The 18,304-nt window shown below is 36.4% G+C and overlaps 2 protein-coding genes across 2 annotated transcripts; both read left to right on the forward strand.

Moving 5' to 3' along the window:
- Nucleotides 1-1,876: 1,876 nt before the first annotated feature.
- On the forward strand, nt 1,877-15,865 carry LOC121973017 (putative F-box/LRR-repeat protein At3g28410). The gene is made up of 7 exons (XM_042524616.1): nt 1,877-2,089; nt 2,166-2,349; nt 2,620-2,718; nt 3,657-3,736; nt 14,390-15,235; nt 15,326-15,487; nt 15,584-15,865. The coding sequence occupies exons 1-6, from the start codon at nt 1,877-1,879 to the stop codon at nt 15,404-15,406; spliced, it is 1,503 nt and encodes a 500-aa protein (XP_042380550.1). The 3' UTR covers nt 15,407-15,487; nt 15,584-15,865.
- A 1,069-nt stretch (nt 15,866-16,934) lies between these two features.
- Nucleotides 16,935-18,090, forward strand: LOC121973864 (F-box/FBD/LRR-repeat protein At1g51370-like). Its single transcript, XM_042525213.1, has 2 exons — nt 16,935-17,869; nt 17,942-18,090. Exon 1 carries the CDS (start codon nt 17,046-17,048, stop codon nt 17,700-17,702), a length of 657 nt encoding a protein of 218 aa, XP_042381147.1. The 5' UTR covers nt 16,935-17,045; the 3' UTR covers nt 17,703-17,869; nt 17,942-18,090.
- Nucleotides 18,091-18,304: the final 214 nt, after the last annotated feature.

The raw sequence follows: 18,304 nt of genomic DNA on the forward strand, positions 1-18,304 counted from the left end.
CGAAAACCCTAGAAATAAACGGGTCGACGAGCTCGCCATTTGAAACTTCGAGAAAGAAAACAATATTGATTCCCCTCTCGCTATCACCACCACAAATTTCCTTCTTCGTCCCTTCGGCATCGTGGAGAAGGCAGAAGAAGAAAAGAATGGATCAGCAGTAAATCAACGCCGTGATTCTTGGCTCGGCCATCCGCCCCTTCGAGTCATTTATTGGTCAGTTAATGTCCTCGGTGAACGAGTAGCGTCGCTATTCAACCACTTCCGTGACCATCACCTGGACGCCTTCGTCTTGAAGCTCACTATCATCCTCCACGCCTCCACCGCCATTGACTTACGCACCCTGTCTGCCATCCTTCTCCTTGAGCTCCTCACCCATTGCGCTGATAGCCACTCTGACGCTGCGTTCTAGCCCCTCCTCTGTTCCGCCTCCTAGAACTTTCTCAAGTCCCACCTCATCTCTGCCCTCCGCTAGGAACCTGACCACTCTCACCGAACACTGGTGGTCATGACGAACTGAGAGGCATCCGATTGCTATCACGGGTATTCCACCGAACAAGAGATACATGATAGAGGAGAAGGGGGAACATTGGTGGAGCTTCAGCTTTTTATTCTCCGACCGGTCCGGCATTCGACGCGTGCATGTCGTGCTCACACACGAGTCAACTTGGTTCAATGCAATCCGAACCTTGGATTTGCACCTATGCATGAGAGAGAGTCTCTCTATATATTTGTTCAAATCATCAATGCATGTGAATCAATATAAACTAACCAATATGTTTTGAAGCTCCTAATATTGGACTAAAGTCCTATTCACAATGGAGCTTCTTTCCTCTTCCGCCTCATCTTCATTCACTTATATCCAACAAGAAGGAGAGTTGCAACTTACATGACATGACTGTGAAACCCTAATTACTTGTATATAAATATGTGTGCAAAAGTAGACAATTATGTTTTAAAGAGATATCTATATATCAATCTCTAATAATAGGTAGTTAAATTCTTTTAGTTTTGTTGTAACAATTGACAATTACTAATAAGCGATGGGATATTTGCTTCTCTTATTGGTGACGGAAGGATCATTATTTTCAAAATAAACATACATCCTTCACATTTCATTATATGGGAACTAAGTCCAGATGTGGACACTTTGCATTATATGGAAACAAGCCCAAAACATGGCTGGGTCCTAGACAAAATTAATACATAGGAAGTTATATAGTAGATAATTATGTTTTAGAGTCAATAATTATGTTAGCATGTTTTATAATTAGTTACCTAAATATATGTGGTTATATGTATGTGTGAAGTCAGAGGAAGGGGAATGGATATTTTTACTGGTTCGTGGATGAAAGCGCTCTGGCGACTTACCTCGAACTAACTGTGAACTCGATTGTCGTGAACCCACAAATTTTACTGGTTCATTGAAGAGAGCATCAGCTATGGCAACTTACCTCGAACTAACTGTGAACCCGATTGTCATGAACCCACTAATTTTATAGGTTTGTGGAAGAAATCATCGGCTCTGGTGACTATCTCGAACTAACTGTGAACTCGATTGTTGCGAACCCACTAATTTTACTGGTTCGTGGAAGAAAGCATCGACTCTGTCGATTTACCTCGAACTAACTGTGAACGCGATTATTGCGAACCCACTAATTTTACTGGTTCGTGGAAGAAAGCATCGTCTTTGGCCACTTACCTCGAACCCGATTGTTGTGAACCCACGTTCTCGAAAACCCTAGAGATAAACGGGTCGACGAGCTCGCCATTCGAAGCTTTGAGAAAGAAAACAGTATCGATTCCCCTCTCTCTATCACCATCGCAAATTTCCTTCTTCGTCCCTTTGGCACCGTGGATAAGGCAGAAGAAGAAAAGAATGGATCAGCAGCAAATCGACGCCGTGATTCTTGGCTCGGCCATCCGCCCCTTCGAGTCATTTATCGGTCAGTTAATGTCCGCGGCGAACGAGCAGCACTCCCACACTGCGTCGCTCTTCAACCACTTCCACGAGCATCACCCAGACGCCCTCGTCCTGAAGCTCAATGTCGTCCTCCACGCCTCCACCGTCATCGACTTACACGTCGTGTCTGTCATCCTTCTCCATGAGCTCCTCACCCACTGCGCTGATAGGCACTTTGACGCTGCATTCTGGCCCCGCCTACCAGAACCTTCTCAAGTCCCACCTCATCTCCGCCCTCCGCCAGGAGCCCGACCACTCCACTGCCAAGAAGGTCGCCGACACTATCTCTGCCCTCGCAGTCTCCCTCCTCCTCCCTGACTCCACTTGGCCCGATGTTCTCCCATTCCTTTTTAGCACTTTTGTTGCCTCCTACACCGATCCTCGACGAGGTGTATGCCCTCCTCATATTTTCCAAGGCCAATAGTTCTAGTAACCTCTGAGCTGATATAAACTTTCCTGGATGCGTCCGAGTGGAAGAAACGCTATGCGGCCCTCATCACCTTTGCAGAGATAGCTGAGGTTTATTCAAAGGTTGTTCCATGACTTTATTTACTTTTGTTGAGACATATTATTTTATTTCAAAAGTCTAGGCCTGTTCAACCGGTCGGTTAACCGATTTATTGGTTCCGGTTAATTCCGGTTTATCACATTTTATGTAGAACCGGTTAACCAACCGGTACTTTACCGGTTCTACCGGTTCCGGTTGAATCGGTTCCGGCCGGTTAACCAGTTGCAACTGAGAACCAGTTCCAACTGTTGTACTAATTGTGCTAATTGATTATTTTGTTGCACTAGCACAGAATTTAGATCCAGAAGTTAGAAATTCTTCTCATGAACTTTGTGTATCACGCATCAATAGCCTTCAGGGGAGAAGATAAGAGTTAACTTCTTCATATCTTTGTTTTGTTAACTTAATTTCTCCTTCCTGTCATTATAGAAATCTTTCATGAATTTGCCACAAACACTCGTATTATATGCCATAGACAAACGGAAGATCATATAAAGATATCGCCGCTCCCTAGATTTACTTTTCAATAGCGCTGTTATGTTAATGGTGGCACAGGAAAGTTAGCCATCTACCGCTAATTTGTTGCGTTCGGCAGAGTACATGTATTAATTAAATTTAACAATTTTCTTCCTCGAAAGAGGTTAGAGTATTAATCTACAAAGTTTAACATTTTTTCATTAAAAAAGCTAACCTGGTAAGTGGAAAATGCAAGCATGTGGAGACACGATCAGAGCAATATAATAGAACTCATCTTCAACTGGGAGCTTAAGGTTTATTCCAAATGTTTTTGTTTTGTTCATCTTTACATGAAAGTAGGCCGAAGCATTGGAGTGGGTTATTGGGCTCTCCAAAAAAAACACATTGGTTCTGATTTTACCGATTTACCGGTTAAATCGGTAAAAAAATTCTAAACCGGGAACCAACCGGTAACAACCGGTTAACTGGAACCGGTTAAAACCAGTTAACTGTTAAATCGGAACCGGTAAGCTACCAGTTCCGGTCCGATTTTCGATTTTCCGATTTTTTTGCACAGCTCTACAAAAGTCTATTCCTACACTGTGGAGATGATGTCACAAAGTCTGGAGCAAGTGGTGAACATGCTCCTACCGTCCTTTCAAGATCCCCATGCCCGTGTTCGTTGGGCAGCAATTGAGGCTATGAGTTAGTTCTCCATTTATTTGCAACCAGATATGCAAGCCAAGTATTATCAGATGGTGCTTCCGGCATTGGAATTAGTAATAAATGATTTTCAAAATCCGCGTGTGCAGGTAAGTATTTTGGAAAATATTAAACTTTGACTTCCATAATACTGACTAGAATTGTAAATATGATCAGACATGCATGTGACTGACTTTTGAATTTCTTGCTACTTTTGTTTGCATTTTTCTGAAAGACAAGTTTAATCTATATTTTGTGTTAGACTCATTTATTACTACCATAGTTGAGAAGTTTAATATTGGTCGTCATGTTTGACCTGGGAGCTGATCTCAGAAATAAATATTTAATCGTTTGCGATCCAAGTCTAAACCTCTAAGAACAAATAAGTTAAATTTGGAATCAATAATGTTAAATTCTGTTTGTGATTCTGAATTTAATTTCTAAAGAACACAATAGGTTGTTAGGAAAGGTTCAGGATTTGTACAAAATTTTTGTACAGGGGAGTCGGTACGATATTCCGAGTAGCAACCAACACCGGGTCTATTGGGATTCTGACATTATCGACTGGAGCCTTGTAACCTCTGGTGATGTTAAACCATTGGTCGAAATCGATCTTTAGATATACTTCCATCCGCTTCTTCCAGTACGGGAAGTCGCCATTGTTGAATAGAGGAGGATGGACGATGTTGTACCCTTCAGGTTGTGTCATTTGACAGTTGTAGAAGAAAAACTAAAACAGGATACCAACACTTGGTCTTGGATTAGTAATGTTTGAGATATATTTAAAATGATTCAAATGGAATGCGAAAAGCAAAAAAAATAATCAAAAAACGATTCCCCGGGCTTGCATAATCTACTCTGATACCACTTATTAGATCGATTACGCACGTGAGAGGGAATCACATGATTTTTTAAAAACTCATTTTTTCGTGTTTTGAAATCAAAGTAAAGTACGCAGCGGAAAACTTAAAAGCGAAAATCCAATCACCAGAAAACACAGACGGTTTTACTTAGTTTGGAGCCTTCAGTGACTTCTACTTCAAGACCCAGGTCCCGCGGACCTATCGATGAATAATCCACTAAAAGTCTCTTCCGGTACCTCCGGAAGAGGGAATCAGTATAGAGAGAGTTCAGAAAAGTGTAACAGACTACACTTTCCGTTTGCAGAAATTAAGTACAAATAGAAATCTCGTTACTGATACTTTAAAAATTTATGTGAAGGCGCTCGTGTGTTAGAGTCGGTTTGCTGGTCACGATTGGAAGTCTTCGGAGTAGTTGTCGGATACAGCAGCTTCGTATCCCCTTGAATGATGGAGTTAAATTTAGTTTCAAGAATTGTATGCGCATACTTATTAATTGCTCCCTTATTCTTCTCACATCACTCAAACTATGAAGCTTATATCTAGTTTTTAAAGTTTTTCTCCCGAATTCAAGCTCCAAATTTAATCCTCTTACATTTCATCAATCAACACAGTATTATCGTGAATAATATTGCATGTGAATGACAACTTTTTCAGTGCTTTGATGAACTTTGTCACTCTGGGTAGAATAATGAATAGCATTTTTCATTTTTCATCTCTCATTTAATTTTCAAGCATAGGCTACAACAGCCGGACAAACTTAAGTTGGCTTTGGGAAATATTTAACATAATTATATGTGTATATAGCTCGTATAACTTATCTGATTTCAACAAGATGCGACTCTTCTTCTTTTTTTCTTTGATTTTTCTATTTGACCATTCACAATGATTTTAAGGTGATGCTAGATAAGAGTAAGCTTCTTCTCTTATTTAATTTATTTTCTATGAAAAAACACTTTGTATAATTAGTTAAGTTAAAATTATCCAAAAAAATTACAGAAACATAGGATTCTTGTAGTATTGTTTAACCATCATCTGACATGATGTTATTAGCTTAGCATGTCAATTTATCATGTAGTTTTATTTATTTTTTTTACAAGTCATGACCAATGTTAAAGTCGGTTCGTTGTCCTAAACTTTGAAGCATGGCAAAAGCTATGAACTTCCTTTCTTAAGGCCAACATAATCCATATTGGGATCAGTTATAATTGGAAATGAAGATAAGAATTCAATAGAAAATTCTAAAAATGAGAAAAAAAATGGAAATTTCAGATTTAATATTATAATATATACCTATGATATTATAAGTTTAATTATGAATCTTAATATTTTTTTAAATTATCAGATTATTAATATGATTAATTAATTTAGAATATTACTACAACCAATAACTACGGTTTATTTATGTTTAATAAATATGTAACAGACTATCAATTTTAATTTAATATTTAACAAACAAATGATATTATTTAGGAACAAATATTTCATATATTATTCATCTTAATTTGCTATCATATTTAGCTATGAGTTATGTTTACCCATGGTTTAAAATCTTGTATCGTGTCGATCGAAATGGTCTAAACGTATCATTTTGATAAATTATCGATATTCAATATCATTCGACATCAAGATTCAAAAACTTGAGTTGGTCTTTAATTGAAAAGATCTTTCTATATCATGCTGACGGTCCAATGTATTATGTCGATAATAAATTGAATGTTGAATGTGGAAGGAAATGAAGTAGGTTTTTCTGATATCTAATTTATTTTCTATGAAAAAACACTTTTATAATTAGTTAAGTTAAAATTATCCAAAAATACATAAACACATGGTTCTTAAAGTAGCATTCAATAACCATCTGGCATGCTGGAATTAGCCTAACATGTCAATTTATCATATAGTTTTATCTTTTTTTACAAGTTTAAAGCCGGTACATTCTTATTATCCTAAACTTTGAAACATAAAGTTAATTCTAGCTAAGGATTTCCTATTTTTCATCTTGTCCTTTTCCCCTATGTTTTTTTTTGAATTTTTTAGAAATAGGATATGATATTGGGATCAATAATGTTGCCCCAAAAGTGTTATAATTGGAAATGAAGAAAATAAAGATAAGAATTTTTACAATGGAAAATTCTAAAAATGAGAATAAAAAAAGAAATAGTAAATTCAGATATAATTACTAGTTATAATACACTTAATTATTTAACTATTAATTAATATTATAATATATACCTATGATATTATAAAGTTTAATTATGAATCATAATGTTGTCTAAGTTATCAAATTATTAATGTGATCAATGAATTTAGAATATTGGTACAAGTAATATCATCATGCGTTTATTCAATGTTTAATAAATGTGTAATAGTACTATCAATTGCAATTTAACATATAACAAACAAATGATATTATTTAGGAATCAATTTTTAATGTATTCCTAATCTTAATTTGCTACCATATTTAGGTATGAATTATGCTTACCATGTTTTGAAACCGAATATCATACCGATCAAAACTATTAAAATATATTGTTCTCTAAATCACCTTATACTTGATACCACTTATACTTGATACCATTCGACACCAAAGTTCATAAACTTGAGTCGCGCAATAATTTGGTCTTTGACTGAAAGATATTTCAATATCATGTATCGTTTTGATGCTCTAATGCATGATGTCGATGATATATTGAATGTTGAAGGTGGAAGGAGATGAAGCAAAGGAATAAGACATTGTCTATATTGAGTGATATAAAGTTTCACGAATTTATCATAATAATATGTTCCGAATCTTTTATCCTAGCATGGTACACGATTAAAATCATGCTCTTCTTCCTATGTTTTTATTTCTTTTCTTCTACTACTCCAATATATTACCTATATTATACATCAAAATATTGGCACGATATCAAAACATTATCGTTCCCGTCAAAGATCAAAAATTCGTCACACCTTGTGCTTACTCATTAATTTTTTATTATTTACTGCTTAATTGTGTATTATTAATTAGCAATTTATATTTTAATGTTATGATTATAATTTACTTTTGTTTCTCACTGATAATTAAGTTTATTGACATTTTTTTCTTTCATGTAATAGGTAGATCAGTTTCTAAAATTTTACACTCTTCTACCAAATATCTGAGATTCATCGTCAATTACTTTTTGGATCACATGTTTTTTTTATAAAAAAATATTTTAATTCTTAATTCTCAATTAGTATTTATTGATTTGCAGGCTCATGCAGTTTAAGTTTATCAAACTTTCCTGTCTACTTCTCTTGATGTTTTGGAATGGTATCAAAGTTGCATGTTCTAGTAGAGGTATCATACCAATTTTTTCATTGATCTTGTACACTCTGCTTAGTTTTTGGTTGGTATTTGTATATGAATGTGAATGCATTTGGTTTATTCAAGATGGGGAGTGGATGGGTGAAGGAGCTTTAACAGTTTTCATTTCGCCCCTACGGTATAGCGTAGACGGTGGGTGCATAATATCTTTGGCATAATGGTCAGGCATCGATTTTCAGGAACTGATGACTTGAAGTTTATCTCATCCTATACCTAACGCCTGTATATCTACATGTACCTCTCTTCATATCAATAGAACCGACACTAGAGGGGTCGTTAAGGTAACATATTTATTTATTTATTTTTAACAAGTTCATTTTAGTTGCACTGGTACACTCCTTCTGTTTTCTCTAGTTTTTTTTTTGTCTTTGCAGATTGTGATGTTTGGATAGGATTAGGATCTTAATGTGTAGAATTGTGATAGTCTCTATTTCCTTCAGATTTGTTAGGGGATGGTGCAACGAATGCTTTGCATTATTGTTCATGTCTATTAATCATGATGCACATTGTTGTGTTGATGAGTTAATTTCCCTGTGACATGGTAGTGGTTCAATTGAGTTTTTGTTTAATTAGCTCATCATTCTACAAAGCTATGATTGTCATTATATTAGTTTGCATTGTCCATTTCTAAAATTAATACTGGAATGCACATTTTGTTGAGAACCTTGATGCGAGTTAGGCGAACTTAAGCTTGAACATGGAGTCTAAAATACTTATAGTGCCTGAAACATATTTATAAGACGTACTTTGACCTTCAATACTTGTTGAGATGAAAGGGAAGAAATTGATCAATCTGCTTACTAACAACTTTTACATTCAAAGTCGGTGATAGAAACTTTTACTAGCATCCTCCCATGGGTACTTATGAAACAAACTTAATGCAACGGTGAATACATTATGCTTTTAACATCCTAATTCTAGAAAAGTCTGCTATTTAATTTATTTTAAAAAATGATTAATCAGTTGGGTAACGTCGAGTCTGAGGTGACCGTTCCGATCCTATAGAAGTTTCCCACCGATCATCAGGGTAAATCAGAAAGTACTCACAGCGGGTAGCCCAGGAGCTCCTATTTGGAAGAAATTTTTTTTATAAATTTGTCATAACTGAAATTCAAACCATGGGTACTTGAATGATAATTTGAATATTTTATCACTGCATCATAATTCCAGGGCTATTTGATTTATTTAAAAGATGCTTCAGATGATGATTGTATTTACTATCAAATGTATCCTTAATGAAACTTTACATTGTATATGTTTTGAATGATTAACAAGTTTTGGAGTGATTTGTTAATGCATCTAAGTGTTGTACTGTCATAAAATTAGTATTATTTATATTCGTAATAGTAAAATAGTATTAATAAAGTAGATTGCTAGATAAGTTTTATATTGTCTCATATACAATTGTCAAATCATTTGTTATCTCATTTTGGATGAGGAATATTTTTAAGATGAGTATTCGATTAAAATTGAATCGAATGAAATCAAATTAATTAAATTATTTTTTTTCAAATAAACTAAATTGAAATAGTTTTTGATAAAAATTGAATAAATCAAATTAAATTTTGATAAAATCGAATAAACTGAGTCGAACAAATTATTTTTTTTAAAAAATAATTTGACCTAATAAGAAATTGGTCGAGTCTAAAATTTAGGATTTAAAAATTTAATTCAATTTTAAAATTCGGTTTAGTTTAACAGTATAAAAAATTTTAAAACCTATCTCAAACATTTTTTTTTAATGACATTTTAAATAAATCAAATTAAAATTTTAAATTCGATCCATTTGTTCCATTTAACTAAATTTTTATTTACCCTTACAAATTAACCGATATATTAAAGCTTGGGCCTTGCTGCACTTCACTTTTAAGTTAATGAAATGAGTACTTTTGAGAGAGATGGATATTCGATTAATTCGGTTAATTTATATTAATTTTGTATAAATTTTTTTATTATTATTTTAAATAAATTTAGTTAATTCGGTGTTAATTGAAATAACTAATTCGGTTAATTCAGTTTTAATAAAATTTTGATTTGATTTAATTAGCTAACACTAAATTAATTTTCGATTAATTCGATTAATTTATGGACCAAATTAACCCAATATTCACCCTTACTTTGACAACTATGGTCAAATGAACATAAATATAAATTCAAAATCAAAATGACAAATTTCAATAGTTTTATAAAATCTGTAAGGCTGAGAAAGCTAGTGTTCTTGACTTTAAGCCCCATTATTTTATGTTCCGCCCCATAATAATTTAATACAAAAGCTTCAAATTTAATACTTTGGTTAATTTAATTGGCTTCCTCTCATGATTCATATTTATCTCAATTTGTGGTGATGGATGATATAAAACATGCTGCTAAATAAGTGTGAATATTGGCATAGTCTGGAGCTTTAAGTTCTTGGAACTGAGAAAGAATATTCTGATCATCTTGTTATGATCAGATAAAGTATAACTCACAATGAAAATGTGTCTTTCATAGTGAATAATACATTAATTATGATCAACAATTGTAAAGTGATGCTCGTTATGAAGAATTTAAGCAGCTGGCAAGCTGTAATGTTCATTTAAATATCTTTACTGAGGTTGAATGTTGTACGATTGCTTGGGTGTCTTCAGCATGATTCCAGTTCATATGTGATCCTAGTAAAGGAAGAACATGTCAATAAACATAACACCCAAAAATGATGAGAAAATCATGAGCGTACCGCGATAGGTTTTGTAAATTGAGCTATTGGATCGACTTTTGCAGCTTTATATTCCTCGCCATCAAATTCTAGCAACAAAAGATGACAAGGGACAAATACAATGAGATAATCATTTAATTACATTGCTAAAATTCATTTTGCTATATTTTGATACAGTTGCAAATCCTTACATGACACAAACATTGAATTAAAAAGCAAATTAAATACCATCGAGATGGCAATAGTATTCACTTCAGATTACTTGTCTAGGAATGGGCAACTTACTTCTTTGATTGCATGATACCATATTGATTTAGGTGTTAGGTCAAAGTTGACTAAGTTCGGTTGACGAAGTTCAAGTTAAGTTTTGATGTTTTGGTCATGTCAAAATTAATTAGATAGTTGACAATCATTAGCATTTATAAGCTCTTTAGTTGTCATGCGAGATATGTCAACTGTCACGTTAATTTCTAAGCAATTCCAGATGATGGTAATTGAAAATTCATGTACATTGAAGGCATACTAAATCTTAATGGGGATGTTTCCCTACACAATCATCATACTTTTCCATGAAAAATGTTTCATTTCATAACTAGAATATCATTCGCAAACCTAGACTAACATTTACCATTTCCTTCTATTTAAAGTCACACATTCTCCAAAATCAACATAAACATGTCATTTTAGTACCAAATAATTGGGATCAACTATGCAGATTTTATCCCTCCATTAACTTTACCGACACCTTGATAAAAACTATGGATAATCTTGTATGAAGAATGAGTAATTTACAGAATTCTAGAATATCATTCACAAAACTATATTTCCTTTTAACACTTCAATTTAGAATATCTCGTTGATTCAGCATTCTCACATCAGTAAGGCATCTTAGCACCAACTATTAGGAATTAACTATTTAAATCTTGTGCCTCTATTAATTATATTCAAATTATATATGTTATATTTAGGAAAAGAGGAATATTGTAATGTATTTTACATGAGATAATCAGAATGAGAGTCTTAGTGCAACGATAAAGTTATTATCATGTGACCTAAAGATTACAAGTTTCGATATCGAAAACAACCTCTTGCAAAATAAGGTAAAACTGTATATAATAGATTCTTCCTTTGGACTCCAAATTGACTGGAGCTTCTTGCAATGACATCTTTAGATGGCTGGGTAAATCTTTTGTAGTTGATAACCCCCTATTTTGGCATCAAACCTATTTTCCTAAGGGCCGACTACAAAGGTAGAGTGAATGGTCCACAGTCATTTACAACTTACTGGGGATCAACCTATAATATTTGGAAGATCGTAGAAAATAATGAATTGTTCTTATAAATTTTCTCTTATATATCAATATATAGATCCCTTAGATGAGTTGGATCAAAACGACCAAACTCGACCCAATTTCCTTAACCAAAACTTAACCCATTAAACTTTTGGTTTGGTTCAAGGCCAAACTCTCTTAATTTAAAACTAAATCAATTTTAGTTTATAATTAAACCAAAGATGGTTTAACTCGTCTTCAAAAGACGTAACTCATCCACACTTCCATTGCACCACTCTTATTTCCATTCTTGTCTTTCATCTGGTCTAAATAGACTTAGTCTCTCTTAATCTCAGAATCTAATTCTCAAACTCATTTTAAATATTTCAAATAAACTTGTAGTGTGTGTGACCCAATAGGTTTCCAGTTTATCTTGATCATTCATAATAACTATTAATTATGGATCAATAATGAGTGACACCTAGTAGTACATCATGATCTCAATTAACTGAGAAATCAATGGTTGATCACAGAACATCTTCTGAATCATTTCAGAAACTACAGTGAGTCGTGTTTCATTCATTTCACTCGTCTTATACTCACTTGGTTCAAGGCGTAGTCTAAGTGTCTATTGTTGGTGCAATTGATCTCTAGGGTTTTGATGTTTGACAATTCACCTAAGTCTGATCAGTTTGACCAAATGTTAATCCAAACAGGACTTGATGTTTGGAAGAGAGTAGTCTACTCAACTAGATGACTAGTAAGGGTAAGTCCTAACCGAAGGATATGCAAGTAAGAAGTCCTAACTAGAGGTTAGGCAAGTGGAAGTCCTGGTGAGTGAAGTCGGGTCCTGATGAGTGAAGTCGGGCCATAGTGAGTGAAGCTAGGCAGTGTGGAAGTCCTGGTGAGTGAAGTCGGGCCATAGTGAGTGAAGCTAGGTAGTGTGGAAGTCCTGGTGAGTGAAGTCGAGCCCTAGTGAGTGAAGCTAGGTGGTGGAAGTCATGGTGAGTGAAGTTGGGCCCTAGTAAGTGAAGTTAGGTGGTGGAAGTCCTTGTGAATGAAGCCAGGCAATGGTAGTCCTAGTGAGTGAAGATGAGCAACCCTAGGGAGGTAATCCTAGGTAATGTGTGACCGACTGGTTTCCGATCGACCGCGCACGGTCGACCGGACAAGCGAATTATTAATAATGCTACCACTGTTTTACTTTACTATTTCATCTATTGTGCTAACTCAGTGTTGCAGAAAAGTCCAGCTAGGTCAACGGGCAGACCGGATAGCTGACATGAAGTCCAGACAGGTCGACGGACTGATCGGATATTTGGCAAGACAATAAGTTAAGGTAAGTCACTAGAGGAGAGTGACTTAGTAAGGACGTGTTCCCCGTTTGAGGGAGTAGTAAATATCGATCCAACTTAGATCTATTTGGGAAGTCTAAGTTGAGATTTCGACTAGATTCTGGCCTCAGAGAGACAGAATCTAATTACTACTCTATTTGTTATATTGTGCTAACTTTGTTTTGCAGAGTAGTATAATTTTTATATTCTGAAACTAACCTTTTCTTGTAGGAAAAAGTGTTGCTGGAAAATGGGGTCTGGGTGCCCGAAGCTGGTCCGGGCGCCTGGAGCTAGTCCGAGCGCCCAGAATGCCTAAATTTTATCTCATCGCCAACTTGGAACACGCTGATTGGATGGCAGACGTCACGGTCCAGGCGCTCGGAAGGAATCTAGGCGCCCGGAACTGCCTTTATAAGAAGCCTTCCTCCAAGAGCCAAAGACACAACTTGTATTTGTGATTGCCTTCTTGCACTCTACTCCAAAGACATTCCTGTGACTCCACGACGTGACTCCAACGACCGAGTGACGCTGCTTCGATGACCGAGCAACACAACTCCGACGACAAAGTGACGCAACTCCAGCAACTGAAAGCACAGCCTTCCAGATTTCTAGAAGTTGTTGGTATACTTTTATTTACTGCACTTAAATTATAAATCTATTGTATTCGTCTTTGTAAAGATTTACAAATTATTTATGAATTGCCGACTGAAAGCATTATATATATATATATATATATATATAATCACTAAGTATTTTTCATAAATGCATTTGGGAATAATAATTTTTAAGTACACATGTATTTATAGGCATAAATACATGAATAAATGTATTTTGACATATTTTTCACGTTTAGATGCATAAGTACATGTATTCTGAAAATAAATATATGTAGAGTTTAGGTATGATTTAGGTTAAATAAAGTGAAAATTAAAAAAAACTATAGGTGCTCATGCATGTAACAAAAATCATATAATGATTTGTTATCGAATAGTATATATTGTTTAATTTATTTTTTAGGGTTTAAAATGTAAAATTCAGGGTTTAGATATTCACGGCGACGTTGTGCAGGATGATAAAACTCTATACATACATACATATTTGTTTTTTAGGGTTTATAAGGCGCTGTTACACATCATATAAAGATCTAGAGAAAGCCACACCCTTAACGCCGCCGCCGCCGCCGCCTTCCTACCTTCATGGACAATTTGAGTATCAGCCGCCGCCGCTTTCGCCGGCACTTGCAGTCGGAATTAGGGGGAAGAAGACTACCTGAGTAATCTGCCGGACGAGCTTCTCCACCACATCCTCTCCTTCCTCCCCACCCTCGACTCCATCCGCATCTCCATTCTGGCCCGCAGATGGCGGCACGTCTGGACTTCCGTCCCGGTCATCGACTTCTCCTACCTCCCGCTAAAATCCAGCATCATCGACCGCTTCTTCGCTTCCCGCGGCGGCGACTCTGTCTCTCGTCTTCACGTCACCGGACTCCGCCGCGTTGATCGCGAAAATGTCGTCTATAAGTTGGTCGAATATGCCAAATCCCACGATGCCCGGCACGTGACTCTCCTCGATTTCTTCTTCGAGCAATGCCGCCTTTCTCTTTTCGACCTCCTGTTCGATTGGCCATCGCTCGTGTCGCTGGATCTCCGAGTCGTCGGCTGTAAGAGTCGCACATTATCCAAATGCATCTTCAGATTGAGCAATCTCAAGACTCTTTCCCTCGCACTCCCCGAAAACACAATTCGAAACGAGAGCTTAGCGAAGCTGCTCTCCGGCTGCCCTGTTTTGGAAGAACTAAAATTGAATGCAGACTATCTCTGGGACGACGAACTCATTCAAATCGAAGCCCCAAATCTTCTCCGATTGACTCTGATTCCTACTCCAACGAACCTTCAAATCAATTGTCAAAAGCTCGAATATCTAAGGCTAAATCCCGACTTCAGTTTCATGTACTTGCATGTCGAAGCGCCCTCCTTGACCTCTGTTCGATTATACAATATTTGGCGCTTTAGGACATTTGCTCATTCGGTATGCGATGTGACTGCGGTAGCTATAATTTTATCAGATGAATGTCTTTCAAGCTTTACTCCTAAATTCTTGGTATGTTTTTGGCCTTCCAAATCGAATTATGCAGATGTTAATTATAATAGTACTGATCATATATATTTTTGTTTGTTCAATTTGTTGCAGAGAAAATATAAGGCCGTCATCCAAGGGTTTCCCATCTTTCACAACCTGCTCGAGTTGAAGATCAAAATACATGTCGCATAGAACTTGAGCTTGGACATCGTGTTAGATCTTCTTCGATGCGCACCGAATCTGCAGTCGCTCGTTGTAACTGCGTACAAAAAGGTTTTTGAGCTTGGATACTGATTTTGAAGAAGCATTATATTACATTATTGGCGATGCAATTTCTTTGCCTACTTGAGTGTTGATCATCAATTTCAGGCACGGTGGTGTGATGAGGATTTCGACAAGTGGGAGAAGAGTTTATCATCGAGTATTAATGAGCCATTGGAGCATCTGGAAAGGGTTTCGGTGAATATGAAGAGCAAAAGAATCAGATCGGCGTTTCTGAAGACTCTATTAGAAAGAGTTCCAACATGGGATAGAGTAGCAGTCTCCTATTAAATTTTGATATGTTAATATTGATTTTGTTAACTTTGTGACATTCATCCAATGCTATATTTTAACAAATTAAATTAATCTGGTAGATTCTTGTTATAAAAATTGGATGTTTAATAAAAAATTTATCACTAATTCATCCAAATTCGTTCGTTCAGATGAACGATTAAAAAAATCGTATAGACCAAAAAAAATTTATTATCATTTCTCCTATGGGACAGAGGAAGAATGAAGGCTATGATAGTTGATTCCTTGATATTGTTGTTGTCTAGTGGTTTTTGTTCTAACCGTGTTCAATTATGAACAGTTCGGGGTGATCATTCGAGTGTGACTCTAGCTCGAGTCTTGGTGAGGGAGATGAGTTATGACGAGGGTCCCATCTCTCACTTTTGATTCACTGAAAGGTCGATCGAGAGTTGTCTTATTGAAAATACCAAACCTGACTATGTGAATCGAGTTAAGGACATCTTATATCTTAGATTTGAGAACCTGATATGTCTGTACCCGACCAAGAATTATGCGGCTGATGACGTCAGACGGTCTAACTCATTTTCCCTCCTAACTGCTGATTGTTACGTCCCTTTGACTTATGACTGTCACATCTCCTTGACTTTGGACTGTCATATCCTTTTGACTTCTGACTATCTCACTTTATCGTGTCTCACCTTTATATATCATATCAATAGTAAAAGGTCAAATTATCATCTTAGCCGACCGTCCATCTTGATTAATAATTTATTAATTTAAATTTTATTAAAATTTAATTACATATAATGGTAAAATAGAAAGATGACAGAAATATATATAATGAAAAATATGAATTTATGAAAGAATTGTTGATAGATTTTTTATAGTGAAAAATGTGGGAGATATTTTACTTTTGACGTTATACATATGTGGCAACGGAAGAATTTATGGTGCCCTTACTTTGATTCCTTTTATACCAAAAAAAAAAAAATTACTTTCAATTTTTTTTACTATCTATTTGAATTAATTAGTTTCTTGTGTTTACTACATATAATAATTTTTTTGGAAAAATATTAATTTATTTTTTTATGGAAAAAAATTGTTTTAATTTCTTTTTTAGATACTTTTTACAAGTTTTTTTACAGATATATTTGAAGATAGAAAAGATTTTATTTTATTTTATAAAACAATTTAGCTCCGTTATTATCGTGACTTTCCGTTAATTTTCTGGATTAAATAATCGCTCTATCAACGGAGCCCTAGAGATCGCGGCCGCTGCCTCCCACGCCGCCGCGGTCTTCTTCCTCTCTCTCCTTCCATGGACGAGTTCGCCAGCAGCCCCCGCCGCGTTCGTCGGCGCGTGCTGTCGGATGAGGAAGACTACCTCAGCGGTCTCCCCGACGAGCTTCTCCACCACATCCTCTCCTTCCTCCCAACCCGAGACTCGATCCGCACCTCCCTCCTCGCCCGCCGGTGGCGCCGCGTCTGGGCCTCCGTCCCCGCCATCGACTTCTCCTACACTAACGAGATAATTAATCCCGACACCGTCGGCCGCTTCCTCTCCGCCCGCAGCGACTCTCACTCCGTCTCTCGCCTTCGCCTCCCCGGACTCGGCCTCCAGCGCATCCAATCTCCCATCTGCAACTTGCTCGACTACGCCAAATCCCACGGCACTCAAGACGCGACCCTCCACTGCCACTCCTTAGACCCTTCCCTACTCGACGATCTGCTCCATTGGCCATCACTCGCGTCGCTGAATCTGAAAGCTCTAGGATGCCAGAACTGCACATTAGCGTTCAATTCCATCGCCCTCAGCAACCTCAGGACCCTTTTCCTCAGACTCGGTGAAGCTGCAATTCCCAACGAGACCTTGACAAAGCTGCTCTCGGGCTGCCCTCTTTTAGAAGAACTAAAACTAAGTGCAGAATATCCCCAACACGAAACCATTCAAATAGAAGCTCCAAATCTTCTCTGATTGACTGTGATTCCTACTCCAAAGAAGCTTCAAACTCCTTGGCCTCTGTTCGATTATACCAAATTTGGCTCTTTGGAAAATTTGCTCAGACTCTATTCAATGTGATTGTGACTGCTGTAGTTGTAATTGTCTTAGATACATGTCGTTCAGGCTTTCCTAAATTCCTGGTATGTTTTTGATCTTTAATTTTCCTGATTATTTTAGAACGAACTCAATGTTACTGATCATTATTGTTTCAGAAACAACGGGAAGGGTTTCCCATCTTTCACAAACTGCTCCAGTTGGAGATCAAAATGTATGTCACAAAGAAGTTCAGCCTGGACGTCGTGTTTGATCTTCTTCAATGTACACCGAAACTGCAGTCGCTCGTTTTAATTTTAATTGAGTACAAAAAGGTTTGAGTTTGGGTTACTAATTTTGAAGAAACATTAATGGCGATGCAATTTCTTTGGCTTCATTGATCATTTCTTTTCGTACCATTTGTCAATTTCAGCGACTGCGTGACGAGGATTTCAGCGAGGGGGAGAGTTCATCTTCCTTGGAGAATCTAGAAAGAATCCGGTCGGCGTTGCTAAAGAAGCTATCAAAGACCGTTCAAGTAG

Source organism: Zingiber officinale, chromosome 4A, assembly GCF_018446385.1.
Source record: "Zingiber officinale cultivar Zhangliang chromosome 4A, Zo_v1.1, whole genome shotgun sequence".
NCBI lineage: Eukaryota > Viridiplantae > Streptophyta > Magnoliopsida > Zingiberales > Zingiberaceae > Zingiber > Zingiber officinale.

What these genes read in the sequence shown, in the direction of transcription:
- LOC121973017 (XM_042524616.1), top strand. Translation starts at nt 1,877, where the DNA reads ATGGATCAGCAGCAAATCGACGCCGTGATTCTTGGCTCGGCCATCCGC. An exon ending in TCGACTTACACGTCGTGTCT is followed by an intron (nt 2,090 to 2,165) that starts GTCATCCTTCTC and finishes CCCGCCTACCAG; the next exon opens with AACCTTCTCAAGTCCCACCT. An exon ending in TTCAAAATCCGCGTGTGCAG is followed by an intron (nt 3,737 to 14,389) that starts GTAAGTATTTTG and finishes AGTCGGAATTAG; the next exon opens with GGGGAAGAAGACTACCTGAG.
- LOC121973864 (XM_042525213.1), top strand. Translation starts at nt 17,046, where the DNA reads ATGGACGAGTTCGCCAGCAGCCCCCGCCGCGTTCGTCGGCGCGTGCTG.